Here is a 27,729-nt window from a genome sequence, read left to right as displayed (position 1 = left end):
CAATGTTGTTTTTAATAGGAGCAGAACAAATCTCAATGGAGGACTGCTGTAAAAATGGGCAAAAGCATGGCACCGATCATGAAGACTGTGCATCCCTGCCCCTTATCTCTGAGTCAACCACATGCAGGTAAGCCGCTGCTGTCTGCTACTTTGCTCTGTTAGGTTTAAGTGGGGTAGTTTATAGACTTCCAAGCTGTTAAATGCTGCATTTCTTAAAATCATATTTTCTATCCATGGTACTGGGCCCAAGTGATTTGGCATGTGCTGGATATTAAGGAAATGTCTAAATGCCCTTAATATGAGATCACTTTACCTTACTCCCATAAATCTCTAGGCAGATTATTCACTTCACGTGAGAGCAGGAAGCGCTAATAGTGATGGGATAATAACACGTCTGCTGGTAACCATAGAAGGTGTGCTACCACAGGTTCAGGGCCTATAAGCCAAACTGATGGCAAACACATTTGCCATAGCCACTGTAAGTGATTCCAAATTTGTCTAAATTATAGTGCGAGGAGTGGAGAGGAAAAGGGGCAGGGATTTGTGGGGGTAGCAGGGTAATATTTAGGGGTGGAAAAAGGTGAGGGGGGTCAGAAGAGGGGCTGTTTCAAAACCCAGGAAATACCTTAGAGGTGAAATCCGACATAGAGGGAGGGAATAACAGGAAATCTGAGCGATTACTTCAGACACCAACGTAAGTAGAAAGAAAGAAAAAAAAACAGGAGAAAAATGGTAAAAGGAAAACAGGAGCACGCTACTGTGCCCTTAAAAGGTTCTGCAGAGGAGGCGTGTACTTTGTTGTGACTTTTGGATCTCGAGTGGTTTATGTGGAAAGAGGTTTCTGGTAAGAGATGATAAAAAAAACTTGGTTTGTTATGTTTTTTTATCTTGTAAAACTGCAGGGAGACAGAGATCCAGACCAGGGAGGAACAGTCAACCTCCCCTCCGCTCCCTTAACTGATTGGGCAGACAGTTAGACAATACAACGAAATCTGATCTGAACAGAAACTCATTTTATGGTTATGGCTATTTCTCAAATCCTAACTGTGTCACTAAATTCTTAAGAAATGGTGGACTGATTCTGTCCCGGTGATGTCATTGTGGCTGCAAGTAAACTACAGATACTGGCAAATGTTAGTCAGCCGATTAGGGCCCCTGCTGTTCTGCTTTTTTTGTTTCGTTGTTTTTATAGGGTGCGAATGTAGGATGAGGTTTGTTTTAGTGATTTTGCTCTGCAAGTCACTGCATCAAAAGAATATGGAGATATTTTTGGACAAATGTGCAGCTTGGGACTGAAATCTTTGGTTTAACTTCTTGGGTGTTAAACAATCTGAACAGACCTCAGAGAGCTGTCAGCATTGCAAACACAATGTCCATCGCTGAGCTCATTCTAGACTTACTCAGCCCAGTCATTCGTCAGTTTTCAGTGTGACATGAGATCCCCTTTAGGCTCGCCTCGGGCCGATTTTAATGAGCTGCACTTCTAAGACAGATTTGCTTTGCCGTAAGCCAATTATTGATATAGCGTAGAGTAAATGCACCACCTGTGTTTTGTGTTTTTTCTTGCTGACAGGATAGTGCAGGAGCAGTGCTGTGTAACAGTGCTCGAGGATAAAATGTGCACCAATGGTATCAACATTGCCAAAGACCAGGGGGCCTGCGATTCTTTATTCACCAACACCTGCGACACCAAGACTACAAAGGTGCGTTTGTATGAGTGTATATGAGTGTTTTGCTAATAGAAATGACCAAACAGAAAAGTAAATCACCAAAAAACTTCTTTCACCACTTTGTTGGACGATGATTATGGCAAGTGATTGATGAGAGCAGCGTTGTACATCTCTATGTGTGTGGGTGTGTGTGTGTGTGTTGTGCAGCAGGATGAAGCATGTCACTGTAGGGAGGAATGAAACTTGTTGCTAGATTATAAATTAAACTGTGACTGTGGAATATTTCACCAGCGCATATCCAAGCACCTTATTTTTATTATTTTATTTATTTTTTATTATTTTATTATTTATTTATTTCTTTATTTTCATTCTATATGTACTATATACACAGTATATACAGTGTTTTTGGCAAAAAATCTTGAATCACCCTTGGTTTCCTTATGTTTTGCTTCCAAGAAGCCAGACTTTCTTGTAATTTTAAGTCCCTTTTCCATTAGTAGCTACTCAGGTCGGCTCGCCACGGTTTGCAGGGTTTTCCATTAGATGGAAGTACCTGGTACCAGGACTTTTTTAGTACCTATTCCTCTGGGGATCCAAGTGATCTGAGCAATCCAAAAATGTGTCATCAACAGACTGTATGCCACCAACTGGCTGGTCAGTGGTGTAACTCGATGAGTAATGAGGGTGTCTCCTTCAGGAAAATCAAAACCACCACTAAAGTCAACCTTTAGAAACAAAAGGACCAAAACAGTGAAGATGATTAGGCATAGCTATTGCACCAAACACCAACATTATAGAGAAATGTTCCCATTTGTTTTAAATTAATTGAAATACATAGTCATTTAATGGGGTTACAATCCAATATAACCTCATTATTAGTGAGCTTTATAACTAGCATGAAAATCTAGGCTTGTGTAAGTTCTGCTTCCATCTTTGATTACAGATTTAAATGCATTCTTTTTCTCACCTTCATTAGTTCCCTTTAACTGGTTTTATGTCTTTCAGAAGTATTTTGATAAATTACTTAATAAAGAAACTGGTCTAGAATTTCCAAAGCTGATTACTTTCCATATTTACCAGAACCTCTTCTATGCTGGCAAACATCGGCTGCTCTGTGTTCCTCTCTCTGCTGCTGCTGCTGGCATGGCTGCCAGCATGCTATGATGATGCACTTACAAAAATAATTTTCTCTACAGTGCTTTCAAGTTGTTTTACAAAGTTTCTCCTGTCAAATTAAAATGCTTAAAGTCTTCATCTTTAGTAGCGCGAAAACAATATGAGAATAACACCACCACGGGGTTGCAACACATAACAACAATGCTCAGTGGCTAGTGGAGCTAAGAGAAGACCACAGCAGCTTCCCTGAACAGGATCCAGTAACCATCACAGCGGCAGACATCCAAGAAAGAGTCTCAAGCATGAAGCGTTAGACAGTACCTGGCCCTGACATGAGTCGCACTTACGGGCTAAAGAAAGTAACTGTAACTCTATGAGCATCTGGCAGCACAAATGAACCAAGTGGCTGGCATAGTATACAGGAATATCTCTGCCGATTATGGAAGTCCCGTGGTCAAAATAGGTCACGTCCCTAAGGATGATTGACAAACTGGTGATGACTAACCAACTGGACATAGTAGCGGTGGACACGAAGAGAAAGACAGCTGTGGACCTTCCCAACATCAGGAAGAAGGAAAACAAGAAGCTTGAGAAAAATATGCACATTTTCAAATATGCTTAAAATCTGTAGGTGCTCATATAGTTCCTGTGTGAAAATATGTCTCAAATGTGCAAAACTCCACAAACACTGGCTACAGTGGTGGATATAAAATCATTTACTTGATATGGAGGACGTCAGATTAACAAGAAAGAAATCAGGACTGTGGGTGGCTTATTCCATAACTCCGAGCTCCTTCAAATAATCTGTGTGTTCTCAAGGAAAAAGACAGCATGCTGATACGAGATGGACAGAACAAAATGTACATTTAAATGATAAATAATGACAATATCTGTGAAAATAATGTTGTACTTTCTCTAATCAGTCAGAGAGAAGATAAGGGGATTTGCTTCAATGTGCTGTCTGAATAAGGTTTTGTTTTCAATTTAGAAACTGCATTATTGTGTTTTGTAAGATTTGCAGTGATGATAGTAGAATGCTGTATTGATGTTTCACATATGAAACTAATAAAAAGGCCACTTACTCCAAGCAAGCAAGGGAGAAGCAAGAAAAAGCTGCACAAAGATAAGATATAAAGCAGTTGTTTGTGCGAACTGTTCAGGAGTGTGTTTGTGTGCTTGTTGTGAGTGGTTTACACTAAAAGAGTCCTAAGAACAAAAAGTTTTCTAGCAGTCAAAGCCACACAGGCATATACCCACACAAAAACAAGCACACACAAACAAACACAAAGAGTAGCAGTCAGCCACTACTGGTACACAACTCTTACAGTTGCTCTCCTTGGCGTGTGTTCAGTCTTGCAGTCGCTACAAACGCTGCGCGTGTGCACCACCGCACACACAGTCAGATTCCAGCTGCATAACCAAATTGCCAAAACATGCCCATCTGTCACACTCCCCACCTTTTTTGTCCATAACTGACATTACCGGGCTGTCATAATGATTGACTGAGCATGCATTAAGGAGAGGGGGGTTGATGTCATCTCATCACTGTCTCCCTCTGTGTTCTCTTTTTCTGACTGACTGACTGCCTTTCTGGTCCCGTCTGAAGCCTGCCAGTTGGCGTATCGTCTCAAAAAAGCTCTTTTTCTGTCTGTCTGGTTGATTGAGAGCTTGGCTGTCTGTCTAAAGCAACTTATTCTCAGCTGTCAGTTTAAAAGGCTGTCTCACTTCTTTAACCAACCAGCATACCAACCCTCTGTCTGCTCTTCTTCGTTTTTGTTTTACCTCTGCTGGTACACAATATCCTGAAAAGATCTGTATTTTGTTTTCTTTCAATTATTTGCAAATTTTTCATGTCTATGCTGCTAAGTTCTCTAATACTGTGTTGTATGCTGTTTTCGATAGATGTGCTGTGACTGTTGTACTCTGGGTAAAACAGCCCATGAGCTTGGCCTACCCTGTGACCAAAACCTATCTGTTGGCCATCAGTGCAATCTGGTGTCCCGGGCCTGCTGTGTGGAAGGAGCCACAGCGCATCAGAGAGAACGTGGGTAAAAACTGCAATCCTGCAGGAGGCAGTTTCTTTTATTGTTTTTTTTTTTTAAATAAAACAAACAAAATATGTAATTTAAAGTAGAGTGGGCATAGAAAAGTGGATTAAAGTAAGTGAAAACCTATGCAAGACAACAAAATAATTAGAAGTAGAAATAGGAGGACTACAGGTGTCAAACACAAGACTACACCGCCCCCTAGTGGACGCTTATGGTCATTGCATGCTCATTTTCTTAGCTCATATAAAGAAGCTTAGGTTCAGCTACTGAACATTAATGTGGAAATGGGTAAGATTCAACATGCTGATTATGAGCTTTTGGACTGGATAAAATAAGGAATTTAATGACCATCAAAGTCAGAAGTTCACTAGTAACACAATGTTGTGCCAAAAGATTTCATGCATAAGGTGTTAAGAGTGCACGAATAAGCATGCTTTTCTCTCTCTCTTGCAGTGCCTAACAAGAACGAGACAACTGAAAATGGAGATTCAGTGTTAAATAATCAGTGCAATGGTAAAGCATAATAAAAGCTAACAATTGTGGTTTCTGCACTTGCGTTAAAAAGCACGGATCAGATATTAATGTTTCTGTGGTGCCTCTCAGGGAAGTGTGCTCATCGCTGTGTGGGGAATGACACTTGTGCCTGTTTCAAAGGCTATAAACTCAAACCAGATGGAAAGAGCTGTGAGGGTAAGCTCCTTTTGTATTATTATATATATGTAATGATTTCAGTCTTATATTTTAATATCAGGACTGTTTTTGATGATAAAGAAAAGACTTTTCTACTAGAAAAGACTAACACAACAGAGCCTCAGCAGGAGACATGTGATGTATTCCTTTATTGTCTATCCTGTTTTTTCGCAGACATCAACGAGTGTTTGGTGGGAGCCAGCAACTGTCGGGGAGGAGAGCGTTGCATCAACACGGAGGGCTCGTTCCGTTGCCAGAGAGAAGTCAGCTGTGGAACAGGATATGAGCTCACTGACAGCAACAACTGCAAAGGTCTCTGCTGTTTGTAGGGAGACATTGATCTGCTGTATTTTTTTGGCTGCTATTCATAGCGTGTTGACAGGCAATTCTTCTGTGATGTCTTCATCCAGATATTGATGAGTGTGAGACCGGTATCCATAACTGTGGGCCGCAGTTTCAATGCCAAAACACCCAGGGGTCGTTCCGTTGTCTTCCCAAAGTTCAGTGTGGATCTGGCTTTATCCAGGATGCTCTTGGAAACTGTATTGGTAAGCATTAGCACCAAAAGATTTATTGTGGCCAAGCATCCCATACAGAGCTCTGCTGTCATTTATGATCTTTACTTGAGCACTTGTAAGGATATTGAGATTCTTAAATTTCCTCCCCCAAAATGTTCTCATATGAATGTAAATTTCAAAATATTTAACAATATGATGACTGGCATATGCTCTTTAATAAATTTACATCATTAAGACTTCTGTTCTTGAAGCCTTAAGTCAGTTAAATTTCCAGATATGTAATTAGACTTAGGTCTTTTTGGGGCTCGCTATTAAACTCAAACTTGTCCTCATCGTTATGGTCAAATTTGATTTATCAATTATTTATTTTATTGACTTAAATTAAAAAAAAATGTTTTTAGCTCATCATGCAATAAATTACCTGGTGTAAGGTTAATCACTGCCATCATTACATTGATTGAGAGGAGCCAAATTATAGACAGAGGACTAATTAGGAAACAAGACCAGGTTAAATCGAGGCAATCAGGGCCTCATTACACGAGAAGACAAACAGCTGAAATGAATGACACACACAAGGAATAGAAATGATCCAATTAAAATAGGAACTGAAAAAGAAGACAAGTCAAGGAAACTAAGACAGATAAACGGGTCACAAAAAGAAGCATTGAATAAATAAGAAACATGTGGGAATTGATCATGTAACAATATAAGACATGATAAGATAAAAATATAACAGAAACCTTGGAACGTCATGACATTTTTAAAATTTAGAGTAACATCTGTGTTGTCTGTGCTCCTGTTTTCAGATATAAATGAATGTGTAAGCCAGACAGGTCCATGCAACAGGGGGCAGATCTGTGTCAACACAGTGGGCTCGTACACCTGCCAGAGGAACTCGGTTAACTGCGGTCGAGGATACCATCTCAATGAAGAGGGCACACGCTGCGTTGGTACGGAAGAGCTCATCATACCTACATGCAAAGTGTCTTACTAGCCTGTGGTGGATATCATGGTGTTCTCTGTCGCTTGCACCCCTGCTTACAGATATCGATGAGTGTAAGACCACTGAAAACGTCTGTGGAGGTCATGCGTGCCTCAACATGTTGGGGTCTTACCGATGTGAGTGTGAAGCTGGCTACATGTTCAATAGCATCACTCGGCTTTGTGAAGGTAAACAGTTTTTTTTTTCTTTTGCTTTGCGTTCTTACGTTTGTAGCTAAATCCAAGTGTATCCTGAGCATGTAAATGCCCACAGCATGTATGTGTGTGTACTATTTCTAGTTAAAATAAGTATTGAAGTCACAATTTCAGCTTCTTACTTTGTCAGTTTTGGACTTTTTGTCTTAGATGTCAATGAATGCAGGCATTACCCTGGTCGTCTGTGTGCTCATAAGTGTGAGAACACTTTGGGATCCTACAAATGTAGCTGCACTACAGGCTTCGCGTTAGCTGCTGACGGCAGAAATTGTGATGGTAAGACAATCAAGTAATTTGGGAGACTTTATAGAGCCTAGAAACTGTTGACTAGACAGAGTTTATGTGGGCGGCTGTGGATCATCTGGTAATCAGAATCTTTGTGGATCAATCTCCTACTCCCAGTGCATTCCTAAATGCGTTTTTGCCCCCGATGCATCCGACGGAGTGTTGGTCTGAATGTTAGACTTTTTTTTTAAAAGAAGAAAGGTGCCATATAGTATAAGGGACAGTCAATAACATGTCTCCCCTCTGACTTACACAATAGAAATCCTGCATGATCTGACTTCCCAGTGTTAATGTTTTTCCTATATCATAATAATACTGGTCCAGGATCAGGGAAGCATTAAGTTGCAATGTTGATCCTGGACCAACATTATTATGGAACAAGACCAACAAAGAGATAACAGATATACCCCTGTGTACACTGGGGTACACTTTTGGTTTTGATTAAAGCTACAGCTGAGAGAAGATGGTAATATTTTTCCATATTTGTCTCTAGTGTTGTCATAGTTCTCCAGCTTATGCCAAAATGAACGCCAACATGTAATCAAGTCTAACTTCAGAAATATGTTGCTGTATATCTTCAGCCTATGTAGCATTTTACCAGTCATCAATCTAGGAGTCATATTTTTTAGGCAGCTTTCATAGTTACTTGTTCTTTATCCATAAATAGGTAAATATTGCATTACAGACACATGCACGCATACATTTTGATGCTAACTTCGATACTTTCTCTGTGCAGATTTGAACGAGTGTGAGAGCACCCCGTGTAGTCAAGAGTGCGCCAATGTGTACGGTTCCTACCAGTGTTACTGCCGCCGTGGCTACCAGCTCAGTGACCTAGATGGCACTACTTGTGAAGGTAAAGTTGAAGCATGTGAACTGCAACTGATACTCAGTTTAATTCAGTTGACATTTTATTGTATATCACCAAATCACAACCTCGAGGCACATTGTAAGGTAAAGACCCTACAATAAAAGAAAGATAGCAGTACAAAACAGAAAAAACCCTTATAATCAGATGACCTCCTATTAGCAAGCACTTGGCGATGTTGAGCAGGAAAAACTCCCTTTTAACAGGAAGAAATATCTGCCAGAACCCGGGGCGGCCGTCTGCTGTGACGAGTTGGGGGGTATTAGCCGAATTTCCACAAATAGGAACATTGAAACATGCAAATCAGCCTTGAATTTTTCTAGACAGAACCTGACAGAGACGTATGTGAGAACGCTAATGTGTGGCACATATGGATCAGACATTAATGGTGGTTGGCCACCCTTATTATGTGTATATAAATAAAATGAATGTGTTACAAATTCACCTTTTTCTTTGACGTTTCCAGATATAGATGAATGTGCCCTGCCCACCGGAGGTCACATTTGCTCCTACCGCTGTCACAACACGCCTGGCAGTTTCCACTGTTCCTGCCCCGTCAATGGCTACACCTTGGCGGTAAACGGGCGCAGCTGCCAGGGTGAGCTCTTTTTAATGTCATGTTGCAGTCATGTGGCGTTTGTTGGAGACCCTTTTTCCCCAGCTTTTGAAAAAAATCATGTTAGTGACTTTTAAAACCCTTTTTGTCTTTCAGATATTGATGAATGTGTGACAGGAAGCCATACGTGCACAGAGAATCAAAGCTGCTTCAATGTACAGGGAGGATTCAGATGCCTGTCTTTCGAGTGTCCGAACAATTACAGACGGGTCGGAGAGACGTGAGTATTTGTGTCCCTGGTGCAGATTATTTGCTGAGCAGGGACATGTTTATGAACAGGCATAACTATGATTGTGCTCTCTGTGTTACGACAGAATTAAATAAGTTTACCCTTATTACACATTAAAACAAATTCGTAAAAATACAGTAAATTTCACATTTTTTTCGTGTATTTTTTTAACCACATATTTAATTTTAGCATTTAGCATTTATCAATTACTATTTATGGACCATCACCATTAAAAAAAAAAGGCAGAAAATTACCAGGACATTTTCTGTTTTGTTACATAGTTTCATGCAACACTCAAAGAGCACGGTCTGTGCTCCATATAGTTAACTTTGAAACAGTCACCATCTAAAGAGCTTTAAGTTTACATACCGTAATATCAGGCTTTTTAAAGCACTCCTGGTTTGTATATGGATCAGAGCCCCTGCATGTCCAGTATGCTCAATGCTGGAATGATTTCAGTATGAATCTGGCTGTAGCATGTTTTGCTGTTTCCAAGTGATGACATGCATATGGGCGTTTTTCAGTGTAATTTTGGCGCACATGACGATGAGAATGTGTACACCCACACCCTTGTTTGGAGGCACCCAGTGACAGAACGTTTTGCATGATCCTAAAGAGGGCACTATAACTGAAAGTGATAATTCCTTTCTCTGCATGCCATGCACGGCAAATGAAATTTTCACCTGATCTCCCTTTCTCTTTCTCTCTTTGCCCGTTTTGTTCCGTCTTGTCCCGTCCTGCCTCCGATCTCTTTTTTTCTTTTGCAGTCGATGTGAACGCTTGCTTTGCAATGAGTCTGTCCAGTGCCTGACCATGCCCCTGAGAATAACCTACTACTACCTCACCTTCCCCACCAACATCCCCATCTTCACCACCATCTTCCGCATGGGCCCCTCCCACACCGTGCCTGGCGATGACATCCAGACTGCTATCACAGCTGGCAACGAGGGCGGCTTCTTCAGAACTGAGCAGATGCCCACTGGTGGTGTGATGTCAGTGGCAAAGCTCATCAACAAGCCGGAGGACTTTGAGCTGTCTCTGGAACTGAGGCTGCGCCGCTATGGCACAATCACTACATACCTGGCTAAAGTGCTGGTGTTTGTTACACAAGAAGAGCCCAGAGTACCTTATAATCCCCAACTAGAATAAACAAAAGGGATTCATAGGTTTGCACAAGTTGTTACCCCCTTAAAATGGATGTGGCATATTAACTTAATCCCACTAAGAAATCAGAAAAATTGCAAAATGCATGCAAGAGTAAAGCACGGTGATGCAATATAGCCTGCTATATATTAATGATTACACAAGTTAAGTATAGTTAGAGCATGTACAGGTAAAAATATAATTCTAATTTCCATGAGTTTCTGGCAAGTGCAGGCCTTTCAGGGCTACTGCTGGTCCAAAACTATGGTGCCGCTGTCCCCTTTATCTTGTCTGCTATTGAGGCTTTTTTCTACTACAGTTTTTTAAATGAATGAACTCAAATACTACTCTGTCTCCTAATAAATGCACATTAAACATGGCACATTATTTTTAATGACACTGTAAAATACATTAATCAGAAGAAAAACAATCACAATTTGTAGTTGTATAGCATTATACACAATAAAGCTTTTGTTTTAAACAAAAAAACATATGGATTATTATTCAGGAGTTTATATTAGGACCAACTGAATGCATCTTTTAGATGAGGCATTGTCAAAGAAGCCACTGTAGGTGGCGTTCTAGGTCAGTGTAACTCTCAAAATGGTAACAACCCAAGTCTGCCGACAACTGAGTGTAATTTGATGATGGTTGCATGATAAAGTCTGACATTTTGCAGTATTTTATGGTTTATGTGCTGGATGAACAGTTTTCTATTAAAACTGCAATAGAAATAACACATGTTCAAGTTAAAACCAGTGTTTGATAATGGTGCTTTGTGGGGTTTAATCAAATACAGCAAAGGGAGCAGTTGGAATGTGAGGCTAAGTCACAGATGGAGGCATGAAGATTTCCCCTCACAAAGTTTCATATTACTATTATTCCAGTAGTTTCAGGACATTGCGTATATTCTGTTTTGTCATTAAAAAAAGATGTCCTTCAATTACAAGAAAGTGTTTTAGTATTTTAAACATTTAGTGCTAAACAGCATTTATTAATGTTATTAGATGCCATTAAACCAGGCTGTATTTTTGTCTTTAACATTTGCTTAAAAAAAACTGTTAAAATCGCAAACAGCAAAACCTTCAGTCACTAACTACACGTAATATATAAAGTACTTAGAGTGACTCCATTCCTTCAAATTCCAGTAAGCCAGACTGACACCAGACTTTGCATTGTTACTCCTGCTTCCCAAATGTCACTTACCATTACCAGTGATTTTTCGTGCACATCTCTTTAGCTCCCGTTGCACAGATTTCCACTGCATACTGCGGGTGCAAACCCCAACACAGACAGACAATTCCAAATGAAGGCTGAGTAAGTGACATGAGAAGAGATGCAGTGGGAAGGAGAGGGGAAATGTGCACCAGCGGAGATTATAAATAGCTTGACATGCTGTGAGGGTGCTGCCTGAGGGGCTGTGGCTTTTAATAACTGTAAATGCAGATTTCTCAGGTTCCTCCTGTCCCGAACGTTTGGGCTAGTAAGGATGCACTTGGTCCCTGTTGGGGATAGCCTTAAAATAAGAGTCTAGTGGCGTACAGGAGTTTTTTCCTCCCCTTTTGACATTGAGTTATGGGGCTCTGGGCTCTGGCCGGTGGTCTGAACAATTTGCGGTACAGCAACATCACCGCGCACAAAATGAATGATGCCCTGCAGTGTTTGTGTTGGGGCGTTATCAATGTGCTGACTATAAATAATAATTACCAAAAAAATAAAAGGCCCTACACTTGACCAGAAGACTTTCATCCAAAAAAGTCTGTTTTTCTTTCTGGTCTGAGAATATTGGGGTTTTTTCTCCTGGGCTGGGCCACGTGAGGCATGGGGACATGGAGAAGGCGCGCATATGTTCATGTGTGTCCAAGTGTGTGTGCATGACATAAATGCACACATATTCACAAATGAACACGTAGAAGCTTTTTTTGTTTTTACACTGAACTGTAATTACCTTGAACTGATGCCTCTGCTTTGAAGAGCCCATCTGAGTGTAAAAGGGTTAGGGTTGGGGGAGAGGGGGGCAGTTCACTCTAGGTCATTATCTTCTCATAAATTTACTCTCTACCCCAACAGCTTTCACCTCATCCTCTAGAGCCCCACTTGGGTCTTTCTGCAGCTCAGGCCGTGGTATTATAAACTAGGAGAACATTTTGTGGGTTTGGCCCAGAGCAGAGCAAAACCTGGACCCGCCGCTAATTGCTAATTACAAGCCCCTACCCAGTGGTGGCTTGACTTTTTGTCAGGGGCTTCTCTCCTCGCTCTTCATGAAAGGAGCCCTGCAACCCAAGCTTGGGCTTGAGCTTTGAGCTGCAGCAGATAGGTCCCCCGAGGAGCGCCAGAGATCCACGGGCATGACTCACAGTGTGGCTATATGGCTGCCATGCACATTAACTGGACTTATACATGACAACATGGATGTTTTCATAACCCAGTGTAACTGTGTGCTGACTTGCCTCCTTTGTTAAACTCAAGCAAGGCTCAGCTTGAGTTTAACATCTTGAATGTCATAATCAAGGCTTTTATTTTGTTCCAAAAGTTCCCAAATGATCACAAGTTTTCAAACTCGTGATTTATGGGGTTGCTAATGCCTTAGAAACCTCTCTAAAAAAGCTGTCTTATGTAGCAGACAGGTAGTTAATAGTGATGTTTCAGGTGGCGTTAGCTTTAGGAGCCAGTAGAGGCACTCCAATCCCTCCGACCTGTCACTGATTAGTCTGTGGAATAAACAAAGCCCTAAATAATAGGATGAGAGCTGCCCTGGGGAGAGGCTGGGGAGTTGTCTAGTCATGTGGCTTACAATTTAGGAGTCTTTTAGAACACTCCCTTTCCCCATAAATCCTCCTCAAGAGATTATCTGATGTGAAGCCGGGGATGCTCTGTAAATCCAAATATTTTCCTGAGCAGGTTGTGGATCATTCTCTGAATGTAGTAATTCATTTCCCACACAGCTTGAAATAGTGCATCAGAAAGGCATCAATGACAGCACAAGTCTCCACAAGCTACAAAGTTTGACTGCGGCATGAGCCTTAGCCATTGTTGGTTTATTATTCTTCCAAACCACATAGAATTTGAAGAATTTGATTGTTTTCTTGTGCCGAGCGCTACATTCAGTGCCCCTTCTGCCTCATTCAAATAGTGTTTGTGCAACAGCATCGCGCTGCCCTGATTTGTTCTAAGGTGGTTACATTTAAGCAAGCAGAACCTAAAAGGTCAGAGGCTGTGCGTGTTTTCTTTTCCAATTGTTTTTTGTTTTGTTTTTGGTGGGTAAGTATGTTTGTTCACTTCTTCAGAGCGGCGAGGCTTGAACGGTCTGAAGTTGTTCGCTGTATAAAGTCCTGTCAGCCCAATAACATCGCCTGCGTTCTGGACCCCACACACTCAGTGTCACACACCTTCATTTCCCTGCCTACTTTCAGAGAACTACCAAGGCCTGAGGGTAGGTACACGACAAGGTGCACAGCTTTTTTTTTTCTTTGAATAGTCACACAAAACGTACATAATCCAGTAAATAAAGCACTAAACACAAGAGGGTTTTTTTCTATTTAAAGAAAAAGGTTTTCAATCTGCCGCTACATCTTGTGGTCTCTGAAGCTAAGCGGTTGGCTGCTGTTTTATATACATATCTTCTTATTATTTTCATTCAGCATGTGTCCAAACCTCTTAACTGTCTCCAAACTGCTCAACCCGAGCTGTCTCTCTAATGTACTCATTTCTAATTCTGTCCTCCCTGCTCATTACCAACGCATTAGCATTTACAGCTCTGCCACCTCCAGTTTGGCCTCCTGTCTTTTTGTTAAAGTCGCCATCACCAAAATATACATCATTTTGTAAACCATTCGTTTCATCTTTGCTGCTATTCTTCTGTCACAAAATGACCCCTGACACTTGTCTCCACCATGCCTTCCCTCTTCTCTTCATCTCTCATCTGCACTGTGCATTGGGTTGGACTGTGCATTGGCATTTAAACTCCACCTAAAATCTACCTTCACTATCTCCACTCCTTGCCTGTTCCCTTTTACACCTGTCTCCCTCTCATTCACACACATGTACTCTACTTCTACTGACTTTCATTTCCTCCTCCTCTCCTGTTTCATATATGTCACACAGATATACAGTTGCCTCGGTCATAATAATAATAAAAAAAGACCTTAGCAGGTCTTTCAATCCAACCTCAGATGAACAACAGCACATACAATACACGTATACCCTCTTAATTCCTTAGTTTTTCACTGCTTCTGCATTTTGGATTAATTTTTATGGAATATAATGATTAATATGTCAGGTGTTTTTGTTCATATCAGGTTGTACTTGAATAATTTTAACACCTATTCTAAACCAGATGATTTAAAAAAAATTAATATTATGTCTTGATACACTAAACTGTCAGAAGGTGCGTTTTCTTTTTACCATGACTGTAAAATTTTTTCTGGACTGGAAGAATTCCTTTAGCATCACCAAGTTTAAAAAATGTTTATCTTTCTTTCCAAATCTAAAGACTTTTTTTTTCAGTGTCATTATTATTATTATTATTATTATTATTATTATTATTATTATTATTATTATTATTATTATTATTATTATTATTATTATTATTATTATTATTATTATTATTATTGTTAGCTTAATTTTATCTGCTTTAATCTCTGAGCTCCCATCAACTGCTTTCTGTACAGTTGTCAGAATCTGTACGGCTACCTCTGACACCCAAATGAGCTTTTCCATGAAGTCCTCAGTGGAAGACAATTTTAGCTGGCTGTCCCCAGAGAACTGCTGCCACATATGTAACAACTGTAATCATTTGCAGGTTGCGACAGCTGATAAGCATCTTTTGGCTGTCATGCAGTGTGTGTTTCAGACACAACCGTTCTCAGTGTCGCTTCTTGTCATTCCTCATATGTCCTGAATTGGAGTGTAAAGTACTAGTGCTAAAAATCCTTAAGGTTTCTCTGACTATCACGAACACAAGCACTGTCATCACACACTTTATTGTATTTCTTTAAAAAAAATAAAATTCAGAAAAAACAACAATTGGGACCGGCTTTGCACAGCAATCCCACTGTCTTAACTTCTTCTCCCTAAATAATTCATCAGAGATCGTCTTCCTGAGAACAACAGTGCCAGCCTACGGGTCCTATAACTTCGGGAGTTACGATGTCAAGTTTGACATCCTGGAGGGCAACGTGGACAATGCCTTCGACATCATCAAGAGAGTGGAGAATGGGCTCTATGTGGGTGAGTACAGGGTATTTTTTGCTTGTCTGGGTGAACCAATAGCACATTCAGACAAGAGTGACTTTAACGTGTAACACATACCACCCGATGGTCTATGTGACTGGAAATTGCATTTTCTTTTTGACAAAGGAGGTGGTTTTTCTGACCTCATCTCATTTTGAAATATATATATCTATTTTACAACAAATCAAACGCACATGTGTGCATTTAAAAAGTGCAAGAACAAAACAGCACAAAAATATATCTGCGATGAATGTATTGACATAAGTACATCTGACGCAGCTTGTTATGGTCTTTGCAGCGTGGTGGCATCATGTAGCTGTCATCGTCTTCACGGGGGCTCCTCGTGTCTCTGTGCTCGGCGAGCTGTCCTCTGAGTGGCTCTCTGAGACAGACAAAGGCCTGTTTCTGCCTGACCAAATATTTGGCATCGGTTTTCACAGTCTTGTGGTTAAGCAAAGTACCATTTAATTCACTTATCCATGGCTATGCTTATCCCAAAGATCATTATTTTCCACAATAAGTTATGGTGGCCTGAACGTGCAAGAATAGAGGGCATAAATCTACATTTGTGTGTTCGTATGCATGTGTGCATGATTAATTGCTGTTGACAGGCAATTCATCATAACTACCTGGTCAGTAGCTGCCACTATGCACAAAAAAAAGGATTTGCACAGTTTCAAGTAGGAGCAACAGATACCATCTCCAGCGGTGTGTAACGACAACACATGTTTGGGTAGAAGCCATTGGTATACTTTAGTGTGGTGGTGACCCAAGGCTACTGGTGGTGTCTGTAGAGGAGCAGAACTGAGCCTTGGCTGAGGGAGGATGAGGGCGTTCTCAGCCCTGAGATGACACATTGTTGGACCTGCTTAGGTGTTTTTGTTTAGGTGGTGTGTTGAGATGCAGGCAGGGTTGGTAGAGGAAGTATAGTTTCTTCCTTTTCTCCATGTTCTTCTTCTCCGAGTGATGGATGAAGGGATGGCTTGTCAGTATGCACATCTGTCTTTACAGAATTAAAGGGAGGGAAGGAGGAGGAGAGAGTGTGTGGCTGTCACTGGTTAAGGCCAGACTGGTGCGAGCACGCAAGTGTTCTTCTTTCATGCACTTGCAGAAACAGATGTGTACTTATCAAATACACCCAAAGACATGGGAGAGAAAAAAAAAACAGTTTATCACCAGCAATAATTCACATAAATTCCTGTAAAACCAATTATAATTATATTGCACTGTCTTGCGAGTGGTGTATTTTTCTTGGAATGCACAACGGTGTAATTCTACATGAACGATAAGCTCTGTTTTGTAATGTGTCATCCACTGTGCACGTCTGTGTGCATGTGTATAAAGAGGGTTTAGGAGAAATTCCCTGTTTATAGCGGTGCTCATTTGCAGGGGCAGCGTGTGTTTGTGCGAGGGAGAGCAAAGAGAGCAAAAGCGTATGGAGAGAAAGACAAAGCGAGAGACTGCAGTTCGGTCAAAGAGGCCGGGAGAGAGAAAATATGTGCAGAAGTAATCCTGGGCACTGTGCTTCATGTGGTTAAATGTATTGTTCCATTTCCCTGCACTAGGCCTCAGTGTCTCGCCGAGCATTAGAGCACTTAAACTGACGACCACATGAAAGGCCTGTTTGTGAGGAGCCACTTCTCTCCCAAACCCATTGGATGCTTATTGGATGCAGCTCTTGCATGTTAGCACCAGTTGCTCATCACGTATCCAAATTGAGGCCCTGCGCACTGGAGCCTTTGGTCACTGACTACTTGCTGTGAAGTGTGGCGTCCATGGTGTGATGAAGGCCCTCTTGGTTTTATTTAGTGGGTTGTGCTGCTGGTGCTTTGGCTCGCAGATGCAGCTGTTGCATAACCATTGTGAGGCTAGCTGACGTGTCACTTAAGGAAGCTTAGTTTCCAGTATCTCCAGTGTGTCTCCAACAGTGGTATTACAGCTTGGTGGGATGTGAAGAGTAGCAGACATTGAGGCTCCACTAATGAACAAGTGTGTGAACTCAAACTGACTTCGGTCATTATTTTTGGCCACTTTTTGTGTTATTGAACGGGACAAAAGAGGCAATTAGCAGTCCACAGAATCTGTTGCTAACTCGAAAAAAAGTGATTCTTAAAAAGGTCTGATTGGCTGCTGCTCTTTTCCCTTTCACTCCCTATTTTAAAACCCATCAACTTTAAACGCGTGCACATGCATGCGGTGTAGCTGTAGACATATGCACGGACGCATACACGCGCAAGCACAAACACGCACATGTACAGCACTGGCTGAGAACACACCACAATGTAAGAACCACACCGCTCTTTCATAGTTCCCGGTCATCCATCACTGGCTTCAACAGCTCTGTCACATCTGGATAACAACCCTGATGCATCTGTGCAAACAAAGACATCCTTCAGCACTTGGAAAACATAATCACAACCAATCAGACGTGGACAGATTCCCAGGATGACCACAGCAGTAGCGCGACAGCGACCACACAAAAAAACATCTCTTCAGGTAGACAAACACCAGATTCTCCAAAGTGTTTTATTTGTCACCCATCAAAAAGTGTTGGAAGCAGTCATTGATTTTGATTAGGGGCAGGTTGTTTGAGTCGGGTTGATGACGGGGTGATTGACACTGGCAGTCAGCGGGAGGGTAGATGAATCCTGCTTTTAAAAACACTGGCTCGGTGGCTTCAGCTGGAAGCACGAGCGTGGTTTGAGGTGTTAATAAAATGCTGGTAGTTCCCTTGTTTGATTGTCTACCAGTGAAAAATCATCCAAGAATGGTCATGCTTTTTCTATCACCACGTATCAAGGCCAGCTCAGAGAGCATGGAAGCGTTCTTTTGACTTTAACTGTTACTGAGAAGGCTTTTCTTCATGTGACCGCTTTAACTATAAGTAACTATACATTCAGCCACAGCTCTTATGCTATGCAATCTCCACTTTCAGTTGACATAGCCAAACCCCTGACCAGGATTCCTGTGTGTAAATCCAATGTACAACACAATCAGTAGCCAACCATTGAATGAACCAGTCACCACACATTTAGTCATGCCTTGGATTTGTTCAAATGACTCCTCTTCATGAGTAATTATTTGTCATGGAAGGATTTTAATGTGCCATTAATCATTGCTGTCTGCATTTCTTCTCCCTTTAAGTTGGAATAATAGATTTTATTGTGTAGTATTGATGTTTATCTTGCTGGATGGCAACAGATTACGTAATGACTTTGTTTATGAATCACAGCCATGATGTAGAGAATCTGTGAGTTTGAGACACTGGGGCTAAATTCCATTCCAGTTTGAAAGGCAGCTGGAAATATGCCTTAGTGGTTTATATGATGTCCAGAGATAAATATCTTTCGCACTCCCATTGGCACGATGTTGGCAGCAAGTGAGGTAGCCATGGACAAAGTGCCTCTGTGCAGGTAGTCGTGGTCTTCGATGCTGCCGTCCACAGTGACTGCTGGAATGTGAACCTTCTGTGTGAGACATGACCGCCTCTGAGCCAGTGAAGCCTGCAGCTCTGGCTTGTGGCTGTTGCCGGTGAGAAGCTGAGGACAGCTGTGGAGATAAGCAGACAACACGCCGCTCTGCTTCGAGCGAGGCTGTTATTTGGCTGGATCTTTACACGGCAGCGACCGGCCCACCAGAGTGCGCCAAGCCCACGAGGAATCCCTGTCGGGAGATTACAGTATGGCTAATCAAAACACGTTCTCCTCCACACAGTAATCCCACAATCAAACACACGGCGCTCCGCTCGGGTGGTCCACCGCATTCAAATGTACTGATGAAGAGATAGCAATGCAGCAATGTCAAGCTCGCAGAGACATTCTGCGTACCCAGTCAGTAAGTCAAGTTACCAAGACACTGGTGTGAACACATATAGTACACATTGCTCGCAATAAAACTGTCGCAATAATTCATCATGATACACTTATCTCCCCTGCTTTGGTGATCCATTTAATTTACACTCATCATTACTCTTTGCTTTCAAGCACTGTGTTTTTAAGAAAAACCAACTGTGTTTAGTTAACCACTGGATTCCTAAAATTAATGCCTGTTTTTAATCCACGCTCATGATGTGACTTGCCCAGATAGATAGCAAAGTGCGCTAAAAGCTCACGAACACGCTGTATACTTCAGTTCTAATGCATATTAAAGTGCAATGATTTAAAATGCAAACAGGGCAGTTTTTCCTCACATACGCTTTTATCCATTTAGTCTACATTCAAGTCTATTTTATGCCCCTGAGCTATGGTTTTTTGCTTTGAAAGGTCAGTTGTAATGTAGTGCAAAGGTTGTGGTAAAGATAATGGTGCATGTTATGTCATCTCAGCTGCTCTGGCCCACAACTGCTAAAACAGAAAGTCCAAGAAAAGAACCAACCAGTTCCCTAAGGCCACTTCAGTGATGTCACAGCCCATGCGTGCCACTGTCCAACAGTGAATCACTGTTAATTGGCCTTAAAATACCAAGCCACACAGACATGGATGGGGTATACATGGGTCCCACTCCCTCTTTGGAGTGGTCAGAGTTGTGTTTAGACAGCCTGACCTCAGTGGCCATCAGTGCACCAGTCAGAAGATAAATACAAAGTCAGACCCTGAGGGGTCTGTACGCTGTCTTCGTACAGTTGATTATCCTGCCGCGCCGGGCCATTTGAATGTATTATATTTCAGCCAAACTGAAGGGTTATCAAAACTGAAATTGCTTGTTTTACTAATGGGGTAACAAGGGAGCTAGTTAGCAATTTCTTTGGCTTGCCTTCGAGTTTTTATGGAGAAAACCTTTCAGGCAGTAAAAAAGAGTTATTGAAAAAGAAACCACTCTTTGCTCTGTTTATACAAATGCCAGCAGCTGTGAATCAGTAAGAGATGCACTTGGTACATCAGTGAGAGATCCGGATGATCTCACAGTTACTACAGTGAGGGTGCTCAAGAATGTCCTCCAGTACCCTCTTTGTATACTGGAACTTTGTACAGCACCTGGATGCTCTCCAGGGGTTTCACTGCAGTGAGCATGCATAGCGCCACAACCAGCATGTCATTATACAATACTGCGGTGAAGCCAATGCATACTTTTCATTTGTCTCTGGTGTTAAACCCGTTCATTTTGGATTTTGTCATACACTTCCTTGCTGAGTTGTAGAAACCAGAAAACCCCGAAATTGTACTGTTTACATGTAACCCTTCAATATTGCAGACCTCGTGGCCATGAAGGATGACAAATGCCTCCTTTGCTTCACTTTGTTTTGGGGGCAGCGTCTCTGCTACTACTATGTGTTTATTTAGGACTGTTTTCTTCATGAGAGGCTACTTTATTGTGTGGTGGGATGCTTCTGGAGAGTGGACAAACTGTACAGCTGTTAGGGTTTAGTGTGATGGTGGCTGTTAAAAACCAGTGGGGTCACCTTTGCACCCTGCGGCAGATACTTCAGTGAATTGGAAAGACACCACAAACTTTTCCGGCATTACATTGCAACTTTGCAACCCAGTCACAGGCCATGCTGTCAGCTGTAGAGGTTTGAAAACCTTACCGTATTTATTTATATGAATCTCAGGTGGCATTGCAGCAAATCAAAGTCAACCTGTTATGTGGATGTTGGCCTTTTGCCTTATAGCTTGGAAGAAATGTTAAAGATGCGTATGTGGTTGTGGTTTCACCTCAGGTTCGCTGTGAGTGCGTTGAGGCCCAGCTGTTAGCTGATGCTTTGCCTTCACTGAGGATACCACTGTGCTTTTGATGGGAAGCTCACGGAAACACAAAGTCATCATGTTGGGATTTCGCAGAGGCTTCCGAGAGGTCATGTAAAATGACTATGGTATCACGCTACTTCGTGCACAGTATAATGACATAATGACCCTTTCTTGTCCTCAAGGTTCACAAAAAAAAGTTCACATGAGGTGTGCAAGATAATTGTGGCACATCTTATATAGATGAACATATATAGGATTTAAAAAAATTCCAAAATCTGAAGTGAGGAACCCTGAACCACGGTTCATGTTTCTTTTCAAATGCTCTGAGAAAACTGAAGGATTTGGACGAGCCATTGCAAAAATTCCTTTCCGGACAACACACTTTTGCACTCTGCATGTGCTAATTAGACCACAAACAAATTTACAAAACTCTAATGGGGCCGACACACATACCACATAGCCTTGTTTAGATGCCCTAAGTAAATTTTAGTTTAGTCTCTGTGTTTTTGTTATTTATTCATGTGGTAAGATTTTTTTTGTTTTACTTTTCACGGAAACCATCCTCTGGAGTTTTAATGGAAAACTTAACCTCAGCTGGCCCTGATTATAAGTGTTTAGCCATAATTAGATATAGGCCACAATTAATGCAATAATAACATTTTTTAAAAATGCCCTTAATGTGGACTTAAACCCATCTGTCCTTGCGGTGGTCCATATTGTGCTCATAACAACCTACTCATCTTCATTGCATGATTGCTCATCCCAGGACGGAAGCTTTTGATCAGATCTCATTTGATTTAAGCAAATGAGCAAAGAATGAACCTTTGCACTGGCGTTGCATGCCATCTCAGATGGCTTATGTCTGAAAATAATTTTCCGACTCAAAATCCAATCTCTTTTTCCATGTCAGTTATTTTCTTAATATTGCAGCTGTTGTTAGGTTTAAGAAAAGGTTAGTTCTCTCTGACAACGCTAATGGTTTGGAAACAATAAAATCTCAGACCCGGGCCCCTTTAGTGTCACTACGCAACAGAATCCCAAAACACCAAAACAAGGGGGCAACCCTGGTAGAAGTGGGCCCCATTCCACACTTCTCCAAGTGCTTATCACCAGAATCTGCTGGAATCTGTTGTGTGCCCACAGTCCTGGCTCGGAGAAGGACAAGAGAGCAAAATAAAGTGACGGAGAGAAGGAGAGACGCCAGTCTAAGTTCCTATAGCTTGCCCCTCCCAGAGTTAAAGATCGATTCCTGGAGAAATGCCTCCATGGCTGTATCGCGTGACTGCAACTGCTCCCCTCCATCAAACACATGGGACTCATTTAGCCTTGTGGGCCACAGTGATGGTGCCACAAACGCTAGCCCCCCTCAGGAAGGGAAGAGAAGGGAGGGAAAAAAAGGCAAATATGTGAGTGGGGGGCCATCATACAATGCCAGTGTCCCACAGGACCCGGTGTATGGCTCATAATGGATCATCATTTGCCCTGTAGTGAATGACAACCAAATGGATTTTACTACCTTTTTTTTTTTTTTACAAGTACCACAGGAAAGAGCCTCATAATTCATAGTGATCTAGGCAGTGATCTGTCATTTTGATCCATGCTGAGTTAAACTCTTGAGTCATCCTACTAAAGGCTTTAACATGTTACTGACTCAGATGAGTATGAGAAGCAGAAGTAAATGGGGAAAAAGAAAGAGGGTGGTTGAAGGTGTGATAGGAGGACAGTGTGGTGATTGTGCTGCCTGACTATACCAGCGATAGCTGTTCAAACAGGCCAGAGCTGAAATGTCCCCAGCCCTCTGCAGAGAAAAGTCTGTTGACAGCCTGTGTAAACACTGGCATTTTTTCCCCCTCTAATCGCATGTTCACTTAAAAAGAGCACCCAATGAATTCCATGGGGATTCAGTAATGCTCTGTTGCAGTATGTTTATTCTTCCATCTGTTTTACCATGATATCACTGTGTCTTCTGTTTATGGGCTTGTTCATTGGCAGACCTTTGGCTCATTAACAGCACAGGTTATTTGAAACTCATCTAAATTGATCAGCTGATGCCAAAAAAGTAGCAATAAATACTATTCAATATTCATTGACGACTACTTCACTGTTCCTTAAAGATCGACCCAACTTCCAGCCTCCACTCTATTCTCAATGACATAGTTTTGATAGAGTTGTGATATGTTAGCTTTGCGTGCGGTGGTTTGAACTGTGCCTCATTTTACTTTGTTATTCAGAACTTTTCCTTTGCTATAGTGATCTTTAACTATACATATTTGTTTCTATAGTAGCATCTATTACCATCACGGTGTCTGGTAGTTAACATGCTCTGTTTTTAATAGGTTTGCTGGTCAATATCTAGGCCAAAATCTCAAGACAGAAAACAAGTCACATATACACTTTATATATGTAATTTATTAATTGTTGCATTGTGAGAGAAAAGGAGGGAGAGAACATAAAATCTCTGCATATTCAGTTTGACTTTTTGTTTTGAGTTGACAGGCCTGATTGCACAGACAGTGAAGAATAGGAGCTAAAAAACTCCCAAATCTGTTGCTCAAAAGCCTGTTTAATGAACAGTTAAATATTTCCTACTGAAGAAACATCTATTGATTCATCTCTTTTTTGTGGATGGATCAATAGATCTCAGTCAGTGGATGGAAAAACATAAGGTATACCCAAGACGTAGAAGTTAACAATCTAGCACACTGGACTGTGGGCAGAAACCTTTTACTACATTTTACTACAGGGAATAGTGTACACCATTAGTATTAAAGAAAATGCACTGGCTGGTTTGAATTATATTTATCCGATAGATTCCCATTTTTTTTGTATAAACAAGAAGTCTTCTTCACAAATGAAATCTAGTCATGGAGTTCCACAAGGTTCTGTGCTGGGTCCAATAGTTTTCATTTAATACATAAAATCTTTAGCAGATATAAAAAAAATACTACAAAGTTTGTGTCGTTCAAATGGTAGTCATCTTTGTTAATGAAGCCAAACGGCACAAATCAATTATTTAAACCACAGACATGTCTTAATCACACAGGAAGTGATTTGCAGTGATGGGGTTCCAGATTGTAGATACTTAATGATATTCTCTGACTGCGAGTCCCAACAAAAAATTAACAACTGACAATGCAAACTGAGTGGGTCCTGAATTAAAACTTTCTCAACTTGAAGGGAAGGAGTTGAACCCACTACCTGTGAGAGCAACTAATATCATTGATTAACACATGACAGTTGATTGACTTATACATTAGAGGGTTATATAACCAGGGAACCACAGAATTGCTCCCTGTGTACATGTCCCTTTAAAAAACATAAAAAACCTGTATTGTTTTAAAGTTATAAATCCAGACAAATTAACAAAGTTTTATACTACTGTGAGGAATCTTGGAGTCATTTTTGTATAGGATATGACACATTAATCAAATATCTAGGTCTGCCTTCTTTCATCTACACAATTTTGCTAGAATTTGGAAAATCCTGCTGTAATACTACTCTTTCAAGGCAGGAGTATTGTAATTCCTTATCATCAGGATATTTTAAAGTGCCCCGAAAAGCTTGCAGTTGATCCAAAGTACTCCAGTGAGAGCACTAAGTGGAACTAGAAGGAAAGATTATACATCTCACATATTAGCTTCTCTTCACTGACTTACTGTTAAATCCTTTTTCTTACATATAAAGTCCTGAATGATCCTACCTTAAAGACCTCATAGTATTATACTATCCCAATAGACCACTTCAATTTCAGGCTGCTGGCTTACTAATGTTTCCTAGACTTTCCAAGAGTAGAATGGGAGGCAGTTTTCAACTGTTCGCCCTGTGTCCCATGGAACCAGCTCCCAGTTTGCATTTGGGAAAGACACAAGTCAAGTCAAGTGGCTTTATTGTCATTCCAACCACGTGCAGTGGTACAGTACACAGTGAAATGAGATAACGTTCCTCCAACCATGGTGCTACATATGACATATAACAGACAATAAGCACCGGAGTACATAAGATGCAATGTGCAAAAATTGGTGCTGGTATTGAGGGGCCAGGAGAGGTTCTCCCCCAGGTGGACACCAAGGAATTTGGTGCTCTTGACAACTCTTCACCAGCCCATTAGCTGTTGCACCTCCTCTCTGTATTCTCACTTGTTGTTCTTGCTGATGAGACCCACCACAGTCGTGTCATTGGCGAACTTGATGATGTGGTTCGAATTGTGCATTGCTGCACAGTCGTGAGTGAGCAGAGTTAACTGTACTTTTAAATTAGGTTTAAGACTTTGACTTTTGATAAAAACCTATGGGTTAGAAACTTAAAGGTTTAGTCTGCTAAGGGACTTCCCTCAACTTTTAGGTTCTACCCTCACCCCTGAACAAGTCATGACAGATGGCTGGCCCTCCTTGATAATGGTTCCACCACATGTCCCTTCCTGTTAAAAGGGAGTTCCTCCTTCCTACACTTGCCAAGTACTTGCTCATAGGGGATTGACTGATTGTTGGGTTTTCTCTATAATAATATTATAGGGTCTTTATCTTACAATATAAAGCATCCTTGAGACAACTGTTTTTGTAAATTAGTAGTTTATAAATTCAATTTTGACTAAACTTCATGTCCTAAGACTCTAGATGTGTATAACCATAGTATGCTGCAAATTCAGTTATTGAAGTTGGAAGAAAATAAGCTTGAAACTCAAAAATATGTTTTAAGCTATTATGCAACCTGTCTAGACAGATAATTTAAGGATATGCAAGACTGACAGAGCTATCAGACATGTGAAATTAACGACTGAAGAATGGCTAGTTAAAGCAAGCTGTGACTAGCTTGTGACTACATGTTACTGTCTTTTCACCTTTGCTGGTAAATTACAAATACAATCACAAACTGTCCTTAATTGTAGTGAGGTAAGAGCAAACACTTTCATCCTCAACACTATAAACCCAAACTATCCAGAGCTAGATATCACTAGGGTGAACAAAGAAACCATATTTAAAACACACAGAACTACATAAATAATGACAAAAAGACTCCACAATGACAACAGTTTCTTTGAGGAAAATTATTCTGACTGATTGTAGCTCCTTAAGCTAACCAACTCTCATGCTTCTGAACAAAATAATTATTTTTTTGTTTATTGAGATTATTGAGACATGTCATGATACAACAAGTAGTCTTGCTTAGCACGGATCTACACATTTAGCCATACTACTTTTTCTCATTCATCTTTGTCTTTTCCAGGTATTGTTCGCCAGGTGAAGCCTCTGATTGGTCCAGCGATGACAGTACTCAAGCTATCTATGCGCAACCTGATAACTCAGGGCGACTCTGGCCATAACATCGTCAACGTCCATGTGTTTGTCTCAGAGTTTTGGTTCTGAAAATGTCACGATTTTACCAACAATCACAATATAAGACATCCATTGTCAACACTGTACACATTGGTTTTGTTATATCAATGGACATATCAGTGTTGAGGTTTTAATGTTATGTGTTGACTATGGTATTGCTTTTGACTGTTGCTGAGATGAAATGCTCCTAGCTGCTTCTGAAAAGAGCAATACACTTTGATGACAAGCTCAGCATTATGTGCACAAATATGAAGAAACTTTATATTTTAAAAAGACTTTTTTAATTGAAAGTGCATGCATTTGGAGAGGCCGTTAAAGGATATGGTGATTACATTCAGCCATACTCTTTTCATGATGTTTAAGCCTCTGTTTTTAAAACACCTACCTTTCCTTTCCTACTGTGCACAAACTTTTTTAAAGGAATAAACATTATTTTTTTGTTACAGTATTTGTTATATCTGTTGTTTTTTCCTGATAACATTTGAAGACCAAAATTGTTTGTTATTTTAACAGCTTTGGTTCAGTCCTTTTTCCTATCATTCGTCATGTTTGGCATTGACATACCCAACGCAGTTTTGATGTAAAACAAGGTATGCAATGCAAAGTAATTTAAAATTGCTTTACTACCTCAACATAGTATACCAAAAGTAGTATAAATATTATTTGGGCTCATGTCATTCAAAGGCTCACTACTGTCTGTTTTAATACAGATAATCCATAAATGTTAAGATCTCAGAAACAGATGTAAAGACTGAAATAAAATATATTATAAGGCAGAATTCACACATGGAGATGAAATTGACAACAGTATAAAGATGTCAGGATTTACAAGCTAAAACTGGAATTAAACAAAACCAAAAATTCAAACCTTGTATACTGATGGCTCAGAATAGTGAAGAAATATTTTTTAAATGTAAGCATATGTGAAATGTATTTTTATCACATTAGTGATCCTTTATAATTTTGCCTGGAGTACCATCGTCATTACAAGTACTAAAGTTGATTTTGAGCATTCAGACATATCAGTACTTGTGATTTTTTTGCAGTTTAGAAGTTGGGAAAGGTAAGATTTTCCTACATGGCAAAGTAACAATAGGAAA

General features: G+C 40.7%; 1 protein-coding gene across 2 annotated transcripts in view; it reads left to right on the top strand.

The window, feature by feature from the left end:
* Positions 1 to 27,066, top strand: part of fbln1 (fibulin 1) — a 30,648-nt gene extending 3,582 nt beyond the window's left edge. The window contains exons 2-17 of one of the 2 annotated variants that reach the window (XM_006782484.2): positions 19 to 127; positions 1,574 to 1,703; positions 4,689 to 4,830; positions 5,288 to 5,347; positions 5,438 to 5,524; positions 5,699 to 5,836; positions 5,935 to 6,072; positions 6,849 to 6,992; positions 7,087 to 7,212; positions 7,390 to 7,515; positions 8,261 to 8,380; positions 8,859 to 8,990; positions 9,105 to 9,228; positions 13,668 to 13,813; positions 15,469 to 15,609; positions 26,520 to 27,066. In XM_006782484.2, the coding sequence (XP_006782547.2) occupies positions 19 to 127; positions 1,574 to 1,703; positions 4,689 to 4,830; positions 5,288 to 5,347; positions 5,438 to 5,524; positions 5,699 to 5,836; positions 5,935 to 6,072; positions 6,849 to 6,992; positions 7,087 to 7,212; positions 7,390 to 7,515; positions 8,261 to 8,380; positions 8,859 to 8,990; positions 9,105 to 9,228; positions 13,668 to 13,813; positions 15,469 to 15,609; positions 26,520 to 26,659 (2,003 nt within the window). In that variant the 3' untranslated portion in view covers positions 26,660 to 27,066. Of the gene's footprint in view, positions 1 to 18; positions 128 to 1,573; positions 1,704 to 4,688; positions 4,831 to 5,287; positions 5,348 to 5,437; positions 5,525 to 5,698; positions 5,837 to 5,934; positions 6,073 to 6,848; positions 6,993 to 7,086; positions 7,213 to 7,389; positions 7,516 to 8,260; positions 8,381 to 8,858; positions 8,991 to 9,104; positions 9,229 to 10,004; positions 10,870 to 13,667; positions 13,814 to 15,468; positions 15,610 to 26,519 lie in introns of those variants that run through there. The other variant, XM_006782485.3, reaches the window with a different exon arrangement.
* Positions 27,067 to 27,729: the final 663 nt, after the last annotated feature.

Source organism: Neolamprologus brichardi, chromosome 7 (assembly GCF_056152115.1).
Source record: "Neolamprologus brichardi isolate AB-2024 chromosome 7, ASM5615211v1, whole genome shotgun sequence".
Taxonomy (NCBI): domain Eukaryota; kingdom Metazoa; phylum Chordata; class Actinopteri; order Cichliformes; family Cichlidae; genus Neolamprologus; species Neolamprologus brichardi.
Note: the sequence above shows the minus strand (reverse complement) of the source record. Positions and strands in the feature narration are given on the sequence as shown.